The sequence below is a fragment of the Schistocerca gregaria genome, chromosome 5 (assembly GCF_023897955.1).
Source record: "Schistocerca gregaria isolate iqSchGreg1 chromosome 5, iqSchGreg1.2, whole genome shotgun sequence".
NCBI lineage: Eukaryota > Metazoa > Arthropoda > Insecta > Orthoptera > Acrididae > Schistocerca > Schistocerca gregaria.
The window spans coordinates 564,926,734-564,941,677 of NC_064924.1; the positions used below are offsets into that span (position 1 = coordinate 564,926,734).

The 14,944-nt window shown below is 37.2% G+C and overlaps 1 protein-coding gene across 2 annotated transcripts in view; it reads left to right on the plus strand.

Annotated features, from left to right (window-relative positions):
• The window catches only part of LOC126272883 (importin subunit beta-1), a 50,944-nt gene that overhangs the window by 11,469 nt on the left and 24,531 nt on the right, over positions 1-14,944 (plus strand). For both annotated transcript variants that reach the window (XM_049976129.1, XM_049976128.1), the window contains 5 exons: positions 7,695-7,907; positions 7,981-8,152; positions 8,238-8,629; positions 8,714-8,917; positions 13,838-14,068. In XM_049976129.1, the coding sequence (XP_049832086.1) occupies positions 7,695-7,907; positions 7,981-8,152; positions 8,238-8,629; positions 8,714-8,917; positions 13,838-14,068 (1,212 nt within the window). The remainder of the gene's footprint in view (positions 1-7,694; positions 7,908-7,980; positions 8,153-8,237; positions 8,630-8,713; positions 8,918-13,837; positions 14,069-14,944) is intronic.

The following is a 14,944-nucleotide window of genomic DNA, read 5'->3' on the forward strand; positions in this document are numbered from 1 at the left end:
ACAAAGTAATCTGATTCTTGAAGGTGTAGTTTCATGGCTGTAATGAGACTAAAATGGCAGTAATAGTGGATGGGTGAAAAAGTCCGTAAGCAGAAATGCCTCCTGCATCGTAACTTAAAAGAAATACTCAGCTTATTACAAGAAATATGACAGTGATTTGAGGTTCCCAGAATCTTGTGAAATGGGCCACAGTGGTGAATTAAAATTGGTGCTTTTGGTACACAGTTAGTGTATGTGTAATACATCAAAATGTCAAACCAAAATTGGCAGAGACACCTATTACGGATGAAAATTGTTGAATACAAGGAACTACCAACAAAATGGAGAGATGTGTGGAATGAAGACTGCATGCTACAATGTTGAGGACAGTGTGCTGGAAACCTCATTTGGGTAATTTTTTCAGAGAATATTTTCCAGACAAAATGATAGAATACAAACAGTGAGTACATACTGATTGGGTACACTTACAGAAGTGATTTTACCCAAAATGGCTAGGAATGTCAGCGACCTTACTCGTGATAATAACTTATGAACAAAGTCACAGTGGCAAAATATAATTTATTTAAATGACCGGTTTTGACACATACAGTAGGCCATCTTCAGATTGATTGCGCTGTAAATATTATAAAAATGCACGGTAATCTGGGAAGCCAGTCTTGCATAAAATTTACGAAGATTGAACTAAAAGGCATGATGTTTTATGCATTTGCTGAGCAGCTGTGTGTTGTCAAAATAACTGTGGCTAGTGGCTGTACTGCCATATGTTAAATAGTGCTTTATAGCGCACCAATTTGCTACATTACGTCAGCTGCAGCCAGTGGGATCTTACTGTAACTAAACATTTATGATGTGCAAATGAACTAACAATTCAGTCAAATGTATATCATTATACAAGTACTGCTGTTTCAATAGCGCAGGTCATTAATAAAAATGCTTAAGTTTACATACAAGTGCATCAATATGAAAGACTGAGTGAACGTTGAACACCAGATGGTGATGCTTGTTGGTACAAGATGACTCCATTTCCATGGAAATGGTGATGTTGGCTGTTGCTTGTCGAAGGCCATACAGTGTCACCTAGGCGACAATGTTGTACAGCATGGTCTTTGACATCATCTTCACAGGAACAACATAGCCTGCATATATATCTCTTTCGATGCCAGTAGGCACTATACAACGTTGCCTAGGCAAGTGTGCTACAGCATGGTCTTTGACAAGTAATGGCCAGCACATCACCATTTCCATGGAAATGGTGTCACCTTGAAGTACGAATATGCACCACCATTCAACATTAGTGTAACCTTTTGTATCGGTACACTTCTATAAAAAGTTTACAACTAAGCAACTGTGTTAATGATCTGCACTGTTTAAGAAGCAGCCCTTGTATAATGACATACATATATCAGATAAATTCTAGTGTCAGATTCCAGTCGTTGGCTTTGAGCAATGACCTCATACCTAAGGCAAAGATGGTGCGTATAATCAATCTATGAAAGGTACGGGTCATATTCGTAAACAAACAAATGTAGCATACCATAAATTACAAGTACATTCATGCAGTTATTTACTTAGTCATGAATTACATTGAAAAGAACTGAAGATAACGAAAATTATTAAGAACAAGAATTCAAAACAAATTTTCATTTCTGGTAAGAAGTATTCTCATAATTTATGCAACTAGGAAAGTTGATAGCCTTTAAATTGCATTACAGTTAAGCACATGGTGAAGTCATACTGTTATAAAATAGTGTTAATTTTATATTAATTATTGAATCTAACGGGAGAAGTGCAGGAAAGGTGGGGTTTTAAGTGGGGAGCATACCGTATTTACTTGAATCTAAGCCGCTCTTTTTTTCCGGTTTTTGTAATCCAAAAAACCGCCTGTGGCTTAGAATCGAGTGCAAAGTAAGCGGAAGTTCTGAAAAATGTTGGTAGGCGCCGCTACAACTAACTTCTGCTGTCGAATACATGTAGCGCTACAGAGGCTTGCTTTGCAAGCACAAAGATAAATACTGGCGCCAAAACTTCTGCGTTAGTAAATAAATTTTAAAAAAAGGTGGAAGACGAGCTTTTTATTTGCTCCACCCCGGGTTTTGACCACTGCATTTTCATACATTATCCAACGAAGTAAATACAAATTCCATATTGTCTTCTTCGAATGTAGCAGCATTTCAATGTATTACGAAAATCTGACTGGCAAGACTGTTTAGGGTTTTTGTCAATATGGCCAACTCTACATTCCGAATTTTTTCCTAGCTGTAAGAAGAGGTGGTTGCTAATAGGAACTTTTATGAATTGTGAATAACATGCATTATTCTCTTCACCGTAAGAGTAATACGAATATAAACATTTTTCCATGTATTCTTTCATATTTGCTGCTATCTCATTTAAATCCTGTCTTCCTAATAAACTACGAAACTTGAGTGAGACAACAATAAACGCAGAAGAATACACATATCACATCATGTTTATATTCGTATTATTCTTATGCCTAATAGTGATACAGTCAAAAATGAAGCACGGCAATTGACTAGATTTTTAAATCTAAGATGACTCTAATTTCTGCGCAGGATGTAATGTACTAAAGAGACGTCTGCAAAGATTTTCAAACGGAGAAAAATTTTCGCTAATCTCTCGTTCAGAACATCATCTGCCATATGCAGTCTATTATTTGGTTCTTGTTGATCACTATCAAAGAAAGCAGCAGTGTACGTAACAACAAATAGCAGTCTCTTGCCATTGTTTTGCTAATGAGACAATTCCCCCCCCCCTCTCTGTCCCCCCCCCCCCCCCTTTGTAAGCGGCGGTAGCATGCACAAAAGCAAGCCATGCCACGAGCGGTGACATGTCGAAAACACTCATTATCAGAATGCAACAAACAATGCATGGCACAGTACAGTAATAAATTTTCAGCTTAGAGCGACGTAAACACCTGTAACAAAGAGAACGGCACTTATGAGATAAAAGAAAAATAAGCAATCAATTCGAACCAGACGAAGCACGTGAAAAAGGAAGGGTACCCGTATAAATACGGACGGAGCGCCTGACGCATACCAATGGCTACCTGGTAAAGCTTAACTGCTAAGCTTACGACTCGAACCAAACTACTGTAGCTGTATCGTGCATTCATTCGACCTAAATTGTCTCATTCTAAAATGGACCAAGTTTGTTTCGTTTTTGAGATGCGGCCTAAAACTTTTCTCTCCCATTGAATTTAAAGTCTCAAATTTCAGGTGTGGCTTAGATTAGGGAAAATTTCTTTTGCTCGATTTCGAGTCTCATTTTTCAGGTGCGGCTTTGATTCGAGTAAATACGGTAAAATGTGGAGAAGCCGACACACTAAATTCTAAAAGAAAAGCCAGTAAATCACTAACAAATATCTAAAACAAATAAAGAATATTGGAATCAATAACTAGAATTAACCTCTGTAGGTAAATTCCAGTTACAGATTCAAACTGCTTCATGATTAATTTGTAAATTATTTTTGCAGTTATATGCACTGAAATGTAATACCATTTCTACATTTGTAATTGCTCTCTAAAACTACTGCGATCTATAACAAAAACTGGACTATGTAATTTGAACTGACCTTCTATATAGGTCAATTCTAGCTACCGATTCCAATATTAGTAAATTTTTTTTTCCCCGTAGTTCAGAGGGCAATTACAACTGCAGAACTCATATTAGTCTACATTTTAATGCACACACCTGCTGGAAAAAAAACGATCAAATTAATGAATCATACGCTGGCTGGAATCGATAATTAGTATTGGCCTGTGTGGGAGGTTAGTTCTTGTTACCGATTCCAGCTTTTCAATGGTTCATAATTTTGGACATTTTTTGCAGTAAATCTGTGGACTACATTTTTGTAGGGTTTCTAGATTTCTTATTGATCTCAGAACTACTATGAAAACTAATAAATATTCTTGGTACAGCTTCCAAATTTTTCTCATTAGTAATGAAAATAGTAATACCGTATGCAGAATTCCTGTAACACTTTAGTGTACACACTTGAAAATGATCTAAATAACAAACCGTGGAATAGTTTTAATTGGTAACTAGAATTAACTTGTATAGGTCAGTTCCAATTACTGATTTAAGTATTTGTTAGCCCTACTTTTTGTCAAATTTCGTTACTTCTGTAGATTTAACAATTAGTATTAAAAGTTAGCACTGATGATGCATAATATTATGACTTCACTATGCGCTATACTGTAGTGGACTTAAAGGTTCTCTGTGCTTTTCGTACTCGCATAAATTAAGGTTTTTTCAGACATTTATAATCCTCTTTGGTATTCTTATTTATTTTTGTTACCTTTAATTCTTGTTGGCACAATTTGTGCCTAAGTAATTAACCGCGTGAACTGTGTAACTCTCGTATGCTACATTCGTTTGCTTACGGATATGATCACTCATTTTCAGAGATTACTTCGTATGTAGCTTCTCTGCCTTAGGTGTGAGATCTAACTGCTCAAAGCAGACGTGTGTAATCAAACACCAGAATTGACCCCATATATCTCTACTATTAGTTTTATATTTGATTTGCATTTCATAAATGTTATTACATACTGTAAGATCGCATCGGCTGCAGCCGACGTAATGCAGCAATAGGCCTGCTATAAAGCACTGTGTAACACCGGTAGTTCAGTCATTAGCAGTCTTGACAAAACACAGTTGCTCAGCATGTTGCCAGCACCAGCAAATGGGTAAAACACGCTGTTTTACTTTGGTCTTTGTATATTTTATCCAAGACTGACTTCCCTAATTACCAATCATTTTTATGATTGTTAGTGCAGTCCTCATGAAGAAGGCCTACTGTCTCTGCCAAAATTGGTCATTTAAGTATATGATATTTTGCAATTGTGACTTTCTTTATAACTACTTAGAGAAGTGTTGTGCAATTGCAGAAGAAAAACTTGTACCGTCTTAGAATTAAGAAGCCACTTCAGTCGTACAAAAAGTTTAATACAGGTGAAGTGGCTTCTTAATCTCCATAACTGTAGAACAGTTTGTAGTGGGAGTGGTTCTAAAAATTTACCATCTGACAGGCCACCATTTTGTTTCAAGACACCAAAGTTCATATTTGGGGCACCAGGAAGAAAATCTTGCAAATCATATTGTTGGAGTTTACTGAGAATTATTCATTTGTCATTAAAGATGCCGTTAAAGGGTTTCCTTGGTATAATAACCAAGCCACACCCTTTGTGATTTACTTTGGTGGAACAGAACATCAGTGGACTGTATTGTTAGTGACTGCCTCCGTCATGATACCAGTGTAGGTCGTGCATTCATAATGGGACTGATTAAATATTTGAGGGTAACGATAGGAGAAATGAAGCTCATTTACTACTTTCATGATTAGTCTGCTACTCAACCCAAGTAATTTACCAGTTTGTCTGCACAAAAAGAACTCGTGATCTTTCCTCAGTGGAATTTATTTGGAACCAGCCATGGAAAATCTCCTGGTGGATGGAATTGGAGGAACATTTAAAACATTGGCAGCTCGTCCTAGTTTGTAGAGGCATTTAGATAAGCAAATGACAGTATTTCAGGTATCTTTTTACACAGAGAGAAACTGAACAAATTCAATTTGAATAGGAAAGGTGGTTTGCCGAATGCCACACAATTGCTGGGAGAAAAGAAAATCACTAGTACAAGCCCAGTGGTTTAAGAAAGATGAGAGTAAGCAGAGTTTCCAATGATGTCGCAGCATTTGCAATCAAAACATTTAACACAGATGAAGAAATTCCAACTGTTTCAACCATAAATAAATAACTCGTGCTTATTATATATGACAAAGCTAGGTTAGTGGGAAGTGTAAAAGTACCTTGGTCAACTATGTCCCTATCATTCTACCCATTCCTTCCACTGACCATTTACTGAAGATACTTACTAGATACCAGAACAACACATTGAGATCATAAAAGCACCATCAACATTATGAGGAAGGCAGTATATTTACTCAGAATGTGAACAAGACAGTATTGGCAATTTATCTGAACTGGAAAAGAATTATTCCAGTCTGTAGTATGTTAAAAATTCTTTCTTTCTGGGTTTTCCTGTTTTTTTATTGCAGTCAATTGCTTGAAATTAATTTACACATAACTATACTTGTATTTTAATGATGTAAATAAAATAGAAAAAAAACTTCCAAATTAATGATGCAAATAAAATAGAAAAAACCTTCTTCAAATGATGTAAATAAAATAGAAAGAAACTTCCACTTCCTGAAGAAGCAACCATCGGTTGCGAAAGCTAGTAATTCTGTGTGTGTGTTTGTGTGTTTTGTTCATGTGCCTGTCTGCCGGCGCTTTCCCGCTTGGTAAGTCTTGGAATCTTTGTTTTTTCAAGACTTCTACTTTCTGCTTACCCCTTAACCCTTTGACTGCTGCAGACGAGTTAACTCATTATGACATGCAGCTTTTCAGGTGCTGAGGGTGTGTTTTGAATGCTTTCTCTGGGTTTCCCTTAAGTGTTAATGACGTGTTTATGTATCCTGTTTTGACATGTACCATACAACAGACATAACTCTCTGTGCACTGACATTTGCAAAAACCCTCTCTTTGATGTGTTGTATTACGATGATTGGTATGATGTACAGGGGCAGAATTCTGCATGCTGCATGCTGTATGCGTTTGTCGGCCGGACATAAAAACTAGTAACCCGAGAATGAAATACACTTCTGCTCTCAAGTATAAATAAAAACTTGTAAATTTCATACACAGCAAAGTATGAGCCAAAATAAGCCATATACAAAGATTATACAATGTCGTTTTATCACTTAAGACTCTTTAAAATTTCATGCAGCACTTTATTTAATTTGCGGAACAGTAAGTGTGACAAATAATGAAAACAAATTAAGTTCTTTCTCGAGCAAAGATATCAAAGATGCGCAAAAATCAAATTCTTTTCGCTGAATAGTGTTCTTAAAATTGAATAAGTTCTTCATAGTGGCCAGAATGCTCTCTCTCAGCAAAGGTAGCAGCATTTGACGAGCAGTATAGTAACAACTAAGCCTCTCTCAGTACGGAATGTGGAGAGCACTCTTTACTGGTCAAAGAGTTAATGTCTCATTTGAGCATGTACACCATGTATGAAAAGTAAAAATTTTGAATGGTGTTTTTCCCAGTCAGTAGCAGCATGCATAAAAAATTAAACTATATAGCTTCTGAAGAACAGTTGAGGTACAGGTCCCTGAAATTAAATCTGTTTCAAAGACAACAGTTGTTCTTGCAGCATATTTAGTATCCTTCCAAACTTCATTTTATTCTTTTTTTCCTTGGGCCCATCTTTCACCAATTTTCTCAGTTGTGTACTCATGTCTGGCCGCTCCTTTCCAGTCAGTGCGTGTTAAAAATATGACCTTACCCTTCCCTCACCCCTGGGAGCCTTCAGTCACACTGTCGCTCCCCTCACTGCACAGGGTTTGCTCTCTCTCTCTCTCTCTCTCTCTCTCTCTCTCTCTCTCTCTCTCTCTCTCTCTCTCTCTCTCTCTTTCTTTCTGGGGATAACTTGATAGTCTTCCCCACTCTAAAATAGTAGTTTGGTAACTAAGTAGCAACCACTGTTAGTATCTGTGTTATTTGTTTTGTACAGAGTGGTCACACCTGGTCAATTCTGTGGTTTTATATTTTATTGTTTAATATTGATGAATTAAGAAAACACTAACTTGCCATGTAAAAATTGTTTTTCAGATTACATTGGAGGCTATGCGCTCAGACATTGATGAAGTTGCTCTGCAGGGAATTGAATTCTGGTCAAATGTAAGTGATGAGGAAGTAGATTTAGCAATTGAAGATAGTGAGGCTGCTGAAATTGGTAGACCACCTCAGAGAACATCAAGGTTTTATGCCAAGGGTGCTCTTCAGTTTCTTGTACCTGTGTTGATGCAGAAGTTGACGAAACAAGTAAGTTGTGCATACGTATTCCTGGTTGTCAGTATCCATAAATTTTTGTTAACATTTGAATTACAAATTGCAGGAAGAATTTGATGATGATGATGAATGGAACCCGAGTAAGGCAGCTGGGGTGTGCCTCATGCTTCTTGCTACATGTTGTGAAGATGACATAGTTCCATTTGTCCTTCCATTTGTCAAAGACAATATAAAAAGTACTGATTGGAGGTACAGGGATGCAGCGTTAATGGCTTTTGGTGGGTATTTGTGCCTATTGATTGTAATTGTGAAAAACTATAAACACTTTTAAACCAAGAATGTCAATTCTGATTTCCATTGCAGGTTCTATTTTAGGTGGCTTGGAACCAAAAACCCTGAAGCCACTTGTAGAGCAGGCAATGCCCACATTAATAGAACTTATGTACGATAGTAGTGTTGCTGTGAGAGACACTGCAGCATGGGTTTTTGGGAGGGTGTGTGAAATAATACCTGAGGCTGCAATCAATGAAACATACTTGAAACCTTTGTTGGAGGCACTTGTGAATGGACTTAAAGCAGAACCACGTGTTGCTGTAAATGTCTGTTGGGCATTTACAGGACTAGCAGAAGCAAGTTATGAACAAGCAGTAGGGAAAGAGGAACAGACACAACCAGAAACCTATTGTTTGTCGCATTATTTTGAGTTTATTGTTCAGAGGCTGTTGGAAACTACTGACAGAGCTGATGGTGCACAAGTTAGTTTTTACAAAATTGTTTGACAATGTGATGATTCAAACGTTGACGACAATTTGTTTTGTTACATTTTTATCTTCTTACAGGCAAATCTTCGCTCAGCAGCTTATGAAGCATTAATGGAAATGGTTAAAAATTCTCCAAGGGATTGTTACATTACAGTGCAAAAGACAACAATGGTTATTCTTGAGAGACTGCAACAGGTTTTGCAGATGGAAACGCACATACAGAACCATAGTGACAGAGCACAATATAATGATGTGCAAAGTCTGCTTTGTGCAACACTACAGGTTAGTGTGTGTGTGTGTGTGTGTGTGTGTGTGTGTGTGTGTGTGTGTGTGTGTACAATAAGACAGTTGACTTTTAAGAATGGGGCAGATGGTTGGCTGTGGTATTGGATAAGGAATCATCGCGGCATTTGCCTTTGTAGTTCAGGGAAACCCAAATCAGGGTGTGTAGCCAGGGCATCTCCGTCCTATTGAGTAATAGGTTAGTGTTTCACCAGCTGAATTGCCTCATTTGGTCGGTGCATAATGTATGGTGTTCCTTGATCTGTACACAAATGGTTTGTAGTAAATCGTAATATGAAACTCAGTTCTGGCCTCCATTGCTGAACACAGGTATTGTGTGATGTGTAATTGCTTTGTAGTTCATTTCTTTTTTTTTCTGCTTAAGAGTATTTGACAAAGTACTTTGACAGACCATTCTGTATTGTTACAGAGTAGTTTTAAATATTGTTTCCTCAGTTTTTCTTTTGTTATCTTTGTTTATTCCTGTGTAGTCAAATTTCCAAAAAGTGATTTGCTGCTTGTGTGTGATCTCCTCTGTTCAAATTTTCTCGCTGTAGGCATTGACTGCATATTATGAATGTTAGTTTCCTTCCTCCTCCAACCAGTGAGATAATTTAAGATTTTCAGAGTACAACTAATTATGAAATTTAAATGTTGAACAGATTAGAACACACAGCAGGGTTAGTCGTAAAGTGATGAGGTGTTTAAAGACTTGCAGAGAGAGGAATGTCAAAGTTTTGAAATAACATTTCTACGTCTACGTCATGAATAGTTTGATGGAGCTAGCTTCCTTTCAAACTAAATGCAAGTGTGGAAAACTTTCAGCATTCCTGCTATTTTAGTGAATGCATTTCTTTTTAAAATATCAGATAAACAATTCTTCTCCTGGTTAATGCTCTTGTAAACATATTGACAAGTTGTTCTTTGATACAGTAATGTATTGATTATTTATCCGAATGTCTGTCAGCTGAGTGACTGCTCAACAGAACTGTCACTCACTTTTGCGTGCTGCCATCGCCCAGCTACAGGCTGCCCACACCCTGTCACTATTGCTGAGTTGCCGACAATAGTAACAGTTTGCTGCCTGCTATGATCATGTGTTTCAACTTTTCTGCATGATGTAAACTTGAGATATAAAATGTCTAAATGTGAACGTATTGTCCTTTCTAGGAGAAATAAATGAGAGATTAATAAAAGATTAGAGAGAGGTGAATTAGCAACATAGTTACCTAATGAGTAAAAGTTTGGTAAGTTGAAAATTAAGGGTGTAAAAAAAGATGAGCATCACAAATGTCATATGATTCTACTGATGGATCAAAATGTCTTAAAACTACAGTCACTGCAAACGTGGAATTAGATGAAGGTGTCTACAATTGCACAAAGATCACAAGGAGAACTTCCCTCTGGTCACATTCTGTGTGAAAAGGCAATTCAATTTGATGAAAACCTTGGAGGACTTATGAATTATATAGCAAACATGGGTTGGATAAAAATGCTTAATGAAGACATAGCATCCATGAGCTTCGAATACAAGCGGAAAAATTCTTTGCTGATTCTTTCCAAATCAAGCTAATGGGAGTTTGGGGGCAGAAGAGTGTGCTCTTGAAAATGTTTACAATAATGGAAAAACTGAGCTCATTTGGAAAGCTTTGCCAAGTAAAAGCATCTTTGCATAATGAATTAGCAGCACATTGTCCTGAAATGAGCAAGGATTGTAGTACTGCTTTAGCTTTTGCTAATGCTATTGGTGGCCACTGACTGCCTATGGTGGTCATTGTTAAAAGTGGAAAAACTGTGTTGTTTCAAACACGTTAGTATGTCTGTGATGCCTGTTGTTTACATCTCACAAAAAAGCGCATGGATGAAAAGTAAAATTTTCATAGCATGGTTTATGGATGTTTTCTGTACACTCTGTAAAAGCTTATCAGTTTGGCAAAAGGAGAAAATATTGCTGTTCCTTCACAATGCTCCAACTCAACCATGGTGATATTTTAAATGAAAAGGATGGTCTCATTCAAGTCATGTTTCTTCCATCTTAACATCTTTATTACAGCCTGTGGATAAAGACGTTACTGAGAGTTTCAAATGGTACTGCAGAATAGAACTGTTATTTCAGTTAGTGTTATGGATTGAAGAGGAGGAGAAGAAAACCTGTTCCTAAATCATGAAAATATTGATTTGAAAGATGTCCTACATAATTGCAGCAGCATGGAATAGTGTGCAGGAACAAATGTTGAAAGAGCCTGGTATATAATTTTGGGTGTGGCAGAAAGTTCTCGATATCTAATTGAAAATTACAAACAAAATGGTATGACTGAAACACCCATTATCCTAAAAGAACTCTATAAATGTAATGAAGACGATGTTCAGTAATGGTCGAGTGTGAAGACACATCCAGAGCACCAAATCCTGCAGGGTAGCGAAATTGTAAACCTTGTCATTGATAAGGCAATCCCTTGGAGTACTCATACCATAACCTTTAGTTCATTCAAATGTGAGCACATTCCATTTACCACTTCCCAAGGTGCATTATAAAGATGATTCAGAAACTTATTCACACCATTCATCAGTGGTCTGACCACTTCACAGTACTGTAAAAAATGAAACATCTACAGCCATCCTTATGCTCTTTATGTAGCTACTAGCTACAGCACTTCAGTGCGTCATTTTCAGGCCTTAGTTGATGTTGAAGGGTTTATCATGAACCATATATAAGCTGCATCAGTGGCCAACATAAACAGTTTATGTGAACGACCATGGTCCCTAAGACCTCCAGTCAAAAAGATGGCCATACAAAAACTTCACAGTACATTATTTCCTCAGTTTACACCCCCCCCCCCCCCCCCCCCCCCCCAACGTTTTTTTTGTGTGCAAGAAATTCACAGGAGACTTTGTGATCGAAGACACGAACCATTTGCATTGTCCATTGTAAAATTTTCTGCTATTTTTCTCATGTACGCGCATGTGGTGTTTTTTTTTTTTTTTTTTTTTTTTTTTTTTTTTTTTTTTTTTTTTTTTTTGCCGATACGATCTCATCAGATTTCCATTTCCACAATACAATTATTACCTCCAGTTGTTGAAAGAGAAGAGTCTTCTAGTGATGTGACCACTTTACAAATCACTTTCCTTGACTTAGATGTGGTAAGCCATCTACATATAATATTAATTGTACTTCAGTACTGATGGTGCCACAGCATAAGTATGTATCAGTATTGTTTGCTTGAAAATTAAACTATAAAAGAAAATTTAGAAACTTCATGCTCTGGTATCAAGGAGCTTTCCTGAACCTATACAGTGATTTCTCAAGTTTGGAGACCATAAGATTCTTTGTGTCAGTCAACAGCCTCTCATGTACTTTCATATAATTTCCTGGATGCGCGTGCATGCAGTGTGTGTGTGTGTGTGTGTGTGTGTGTGTGTGTGTGTGTGTGTGTGTGTGTGTCAGGAGGGCAGCCTTTTGGCCAAAAGCTCACATTGAGCTGTCTGCAACTATCTCCTCTGTGTGGCCCTTTAGGAGAAATGTCATTACTGCAGATAAGCACACACAAAAAATACACACTCTTTCTTTGCTTTTAGAACTAATTCTTTCATGACAAGGAGAGGTGGTGGATTGGTAAGAAGGAAGGACAGGTCACTCAGATGCCAGGATGATGGGGACCCACCTGTTGTCATTCATCCTGAGTTCAGAGTGATCTGTCCTTCCTTTTCATCAATCCCCAAACCATCACCCTCTCCTACTGAAGGAAGAAATTATTAGTTCCAAAGCTAGAGTGTATGTACCTTCATGTGTGCCCCGACAGTACTGACATTCCTGCTGAGGGTAATTTTTACTCGAAGATGTTGTATTGTGCATCTAGTTGTTAGATGCAGGTTACAATTAACCATACAAGCACATTCAAGAAATTGCCATAGACTTTGGGTGTCTTTCGTCTTTGGAAACAATTCTTGTGTTAATTTCGACCTGTTTTCTGGCATTCCTGGTGGTTGTCATTTAAGTAAATGTATAGTAATGGTTTAGAAGCCACGTTTTACCGTTAAATCATTTTTGTTTCTAGCTCTTACAAAAAATGTTGTATTTGGTTTTGCTTCGAAAGTATAAGGTTTTCAGATGGTGAACATAATCTGCTAAGTTGAAGGTGGTTCAGCATCTTGACCACAGGAAGTAAATAATATCACAGTGTGATGTCCATTTCATGTTCACTCATTAAATGATTCCCGGCCGGGTTGGGGATTTTCTCTGCCTAGGGACTGGGTCTTTGTGTTGTCCTCATCATTTGTGACAGTAGTTAGATTGGACTGTGAACGAATTGGGACTTTGTATGGGTGCTGACATCTGCGCAGTTGGGTGTCCCACAAACCAAACGTTATCATCATCGTCATCATCATCACTTGTTAAATGATGGTGAATAAACCACTATAGAAAGTACAAAGCTTTTGGTGTGATCTGATAGTGACACAAAGTGTCTAGTATAATCATCCCATCTGACTAAAAGGTTCATGTGCTAGTTCTTAGCATTACGTGGATGGTTTGTATCTGTGCTGTTCAGTCAATTAAGAGATTTCAGATGTTTGCACTAGTACTCGGAATGAAAAGTTATTGGTATCTTTGTGTTAACATAAGATTAAAAAGTCAAGAAGGTATTGATTGCCCGTGGTTTGTGAAATTATTGGATTATGATCAGTTGGAAATTGAAGAATATGTATCGTAAATTACTGTTTCCTATTGAGTCCTTATGATATTGCCAAGCAAGTCTTGTATTGGCCATTTTAGAGGAATCGACTAGATTTCCCTGGAAATAAGTTTTTTGTTTTTTAGTGGTAAAATTTGCTTAAATCCAAGATATACTGTATTCTGAATTGGCCAAATTAATTTGTCAATAAGTGTTCAAGTTTCTTGATGATGGTGCTATTCTTTTTTAGAGCGTGCTGAGGAAAGTAACTCCAGAGGATGCACCCCAAATTTCTGATGCTATAATGACGGCACTGCTTCAGATGTTCAATTCAAACTCTTGTAAATCTGGTGGTGTACAGGAAGATGCACTGATGGCTGTGTCTACTCTAGTTGAGGTTTTGGGTGAAGGCTTTATGAAATACATGGATGCATTTAAGCCTTTCCTTTGCCTTGGCCTAAAAAATCATGCTGAGTACCAGGTATCATTTGTTTGGTTTATACTATTTTTACCTACTTTCCTTAAGAAACTATTTAATGCCTGTCAACAATGTAGGAAAAAGACAGGTTGCTACTTACCATAAAGAAGAAAAGTCAAGTTGGATGAAAAGTTATTGGTATCTTTGTGTTCAAAAGTCAAGAATGTATAAATTGCATATGGTTTGTGGAATTATTGGATTTTAATCAATGGGAAATTCCAGAATATGTGTCATAAATTACTGTTTGCTGCTGAGCCCTTCTGAAGTTGCCAGGCAAGTTTTATGTTGGCAACTGTCTAAAACTTGACTTGTCTTCTTTACAGTAAGTAGCACTCTGTCTTTTATTACATTGTTGATATTCCCACCTGAAATTTGTTTTTACTTCACGTGTTATTGTGCAGGATAATTTATCTGTTTTGATTATTTTGACATAAGATAGGTGAAACATCTAAATAGTCCTGTATGCAGATATATGCTATTGATGAACTTAATACCATTATTTTACCATTTTCATTACCACATGCAGGAATATACTATGGGACTAAAGCCAAAAATGCAAATCATGTATTTGAGTTCTGTTTTCAGGGTTAGAATGAGTTGGCCAAAATTTATGCACAGTTGAAAGTTGCTCTGTTCAGCAGCTGGCAGCTGTTGCAAACGAGTGTTGGAAGCACTGTCTTTCCCATCCCCCCCTCTCTGTTAAAGAAATATACCTGAGATAATCAGAGATTGTCTTAGTATTATTTACTCTCTCAAATTCTGTTTCATATCAGTTCACTTGGCTGTGTTGTGTACTAAGTACTCTGTACAATCAAAGAAATCGTACGTGGAGCATCTGGTGTGAAACACCCACCCACCTGTCCAAAAAGTATGCGGTGC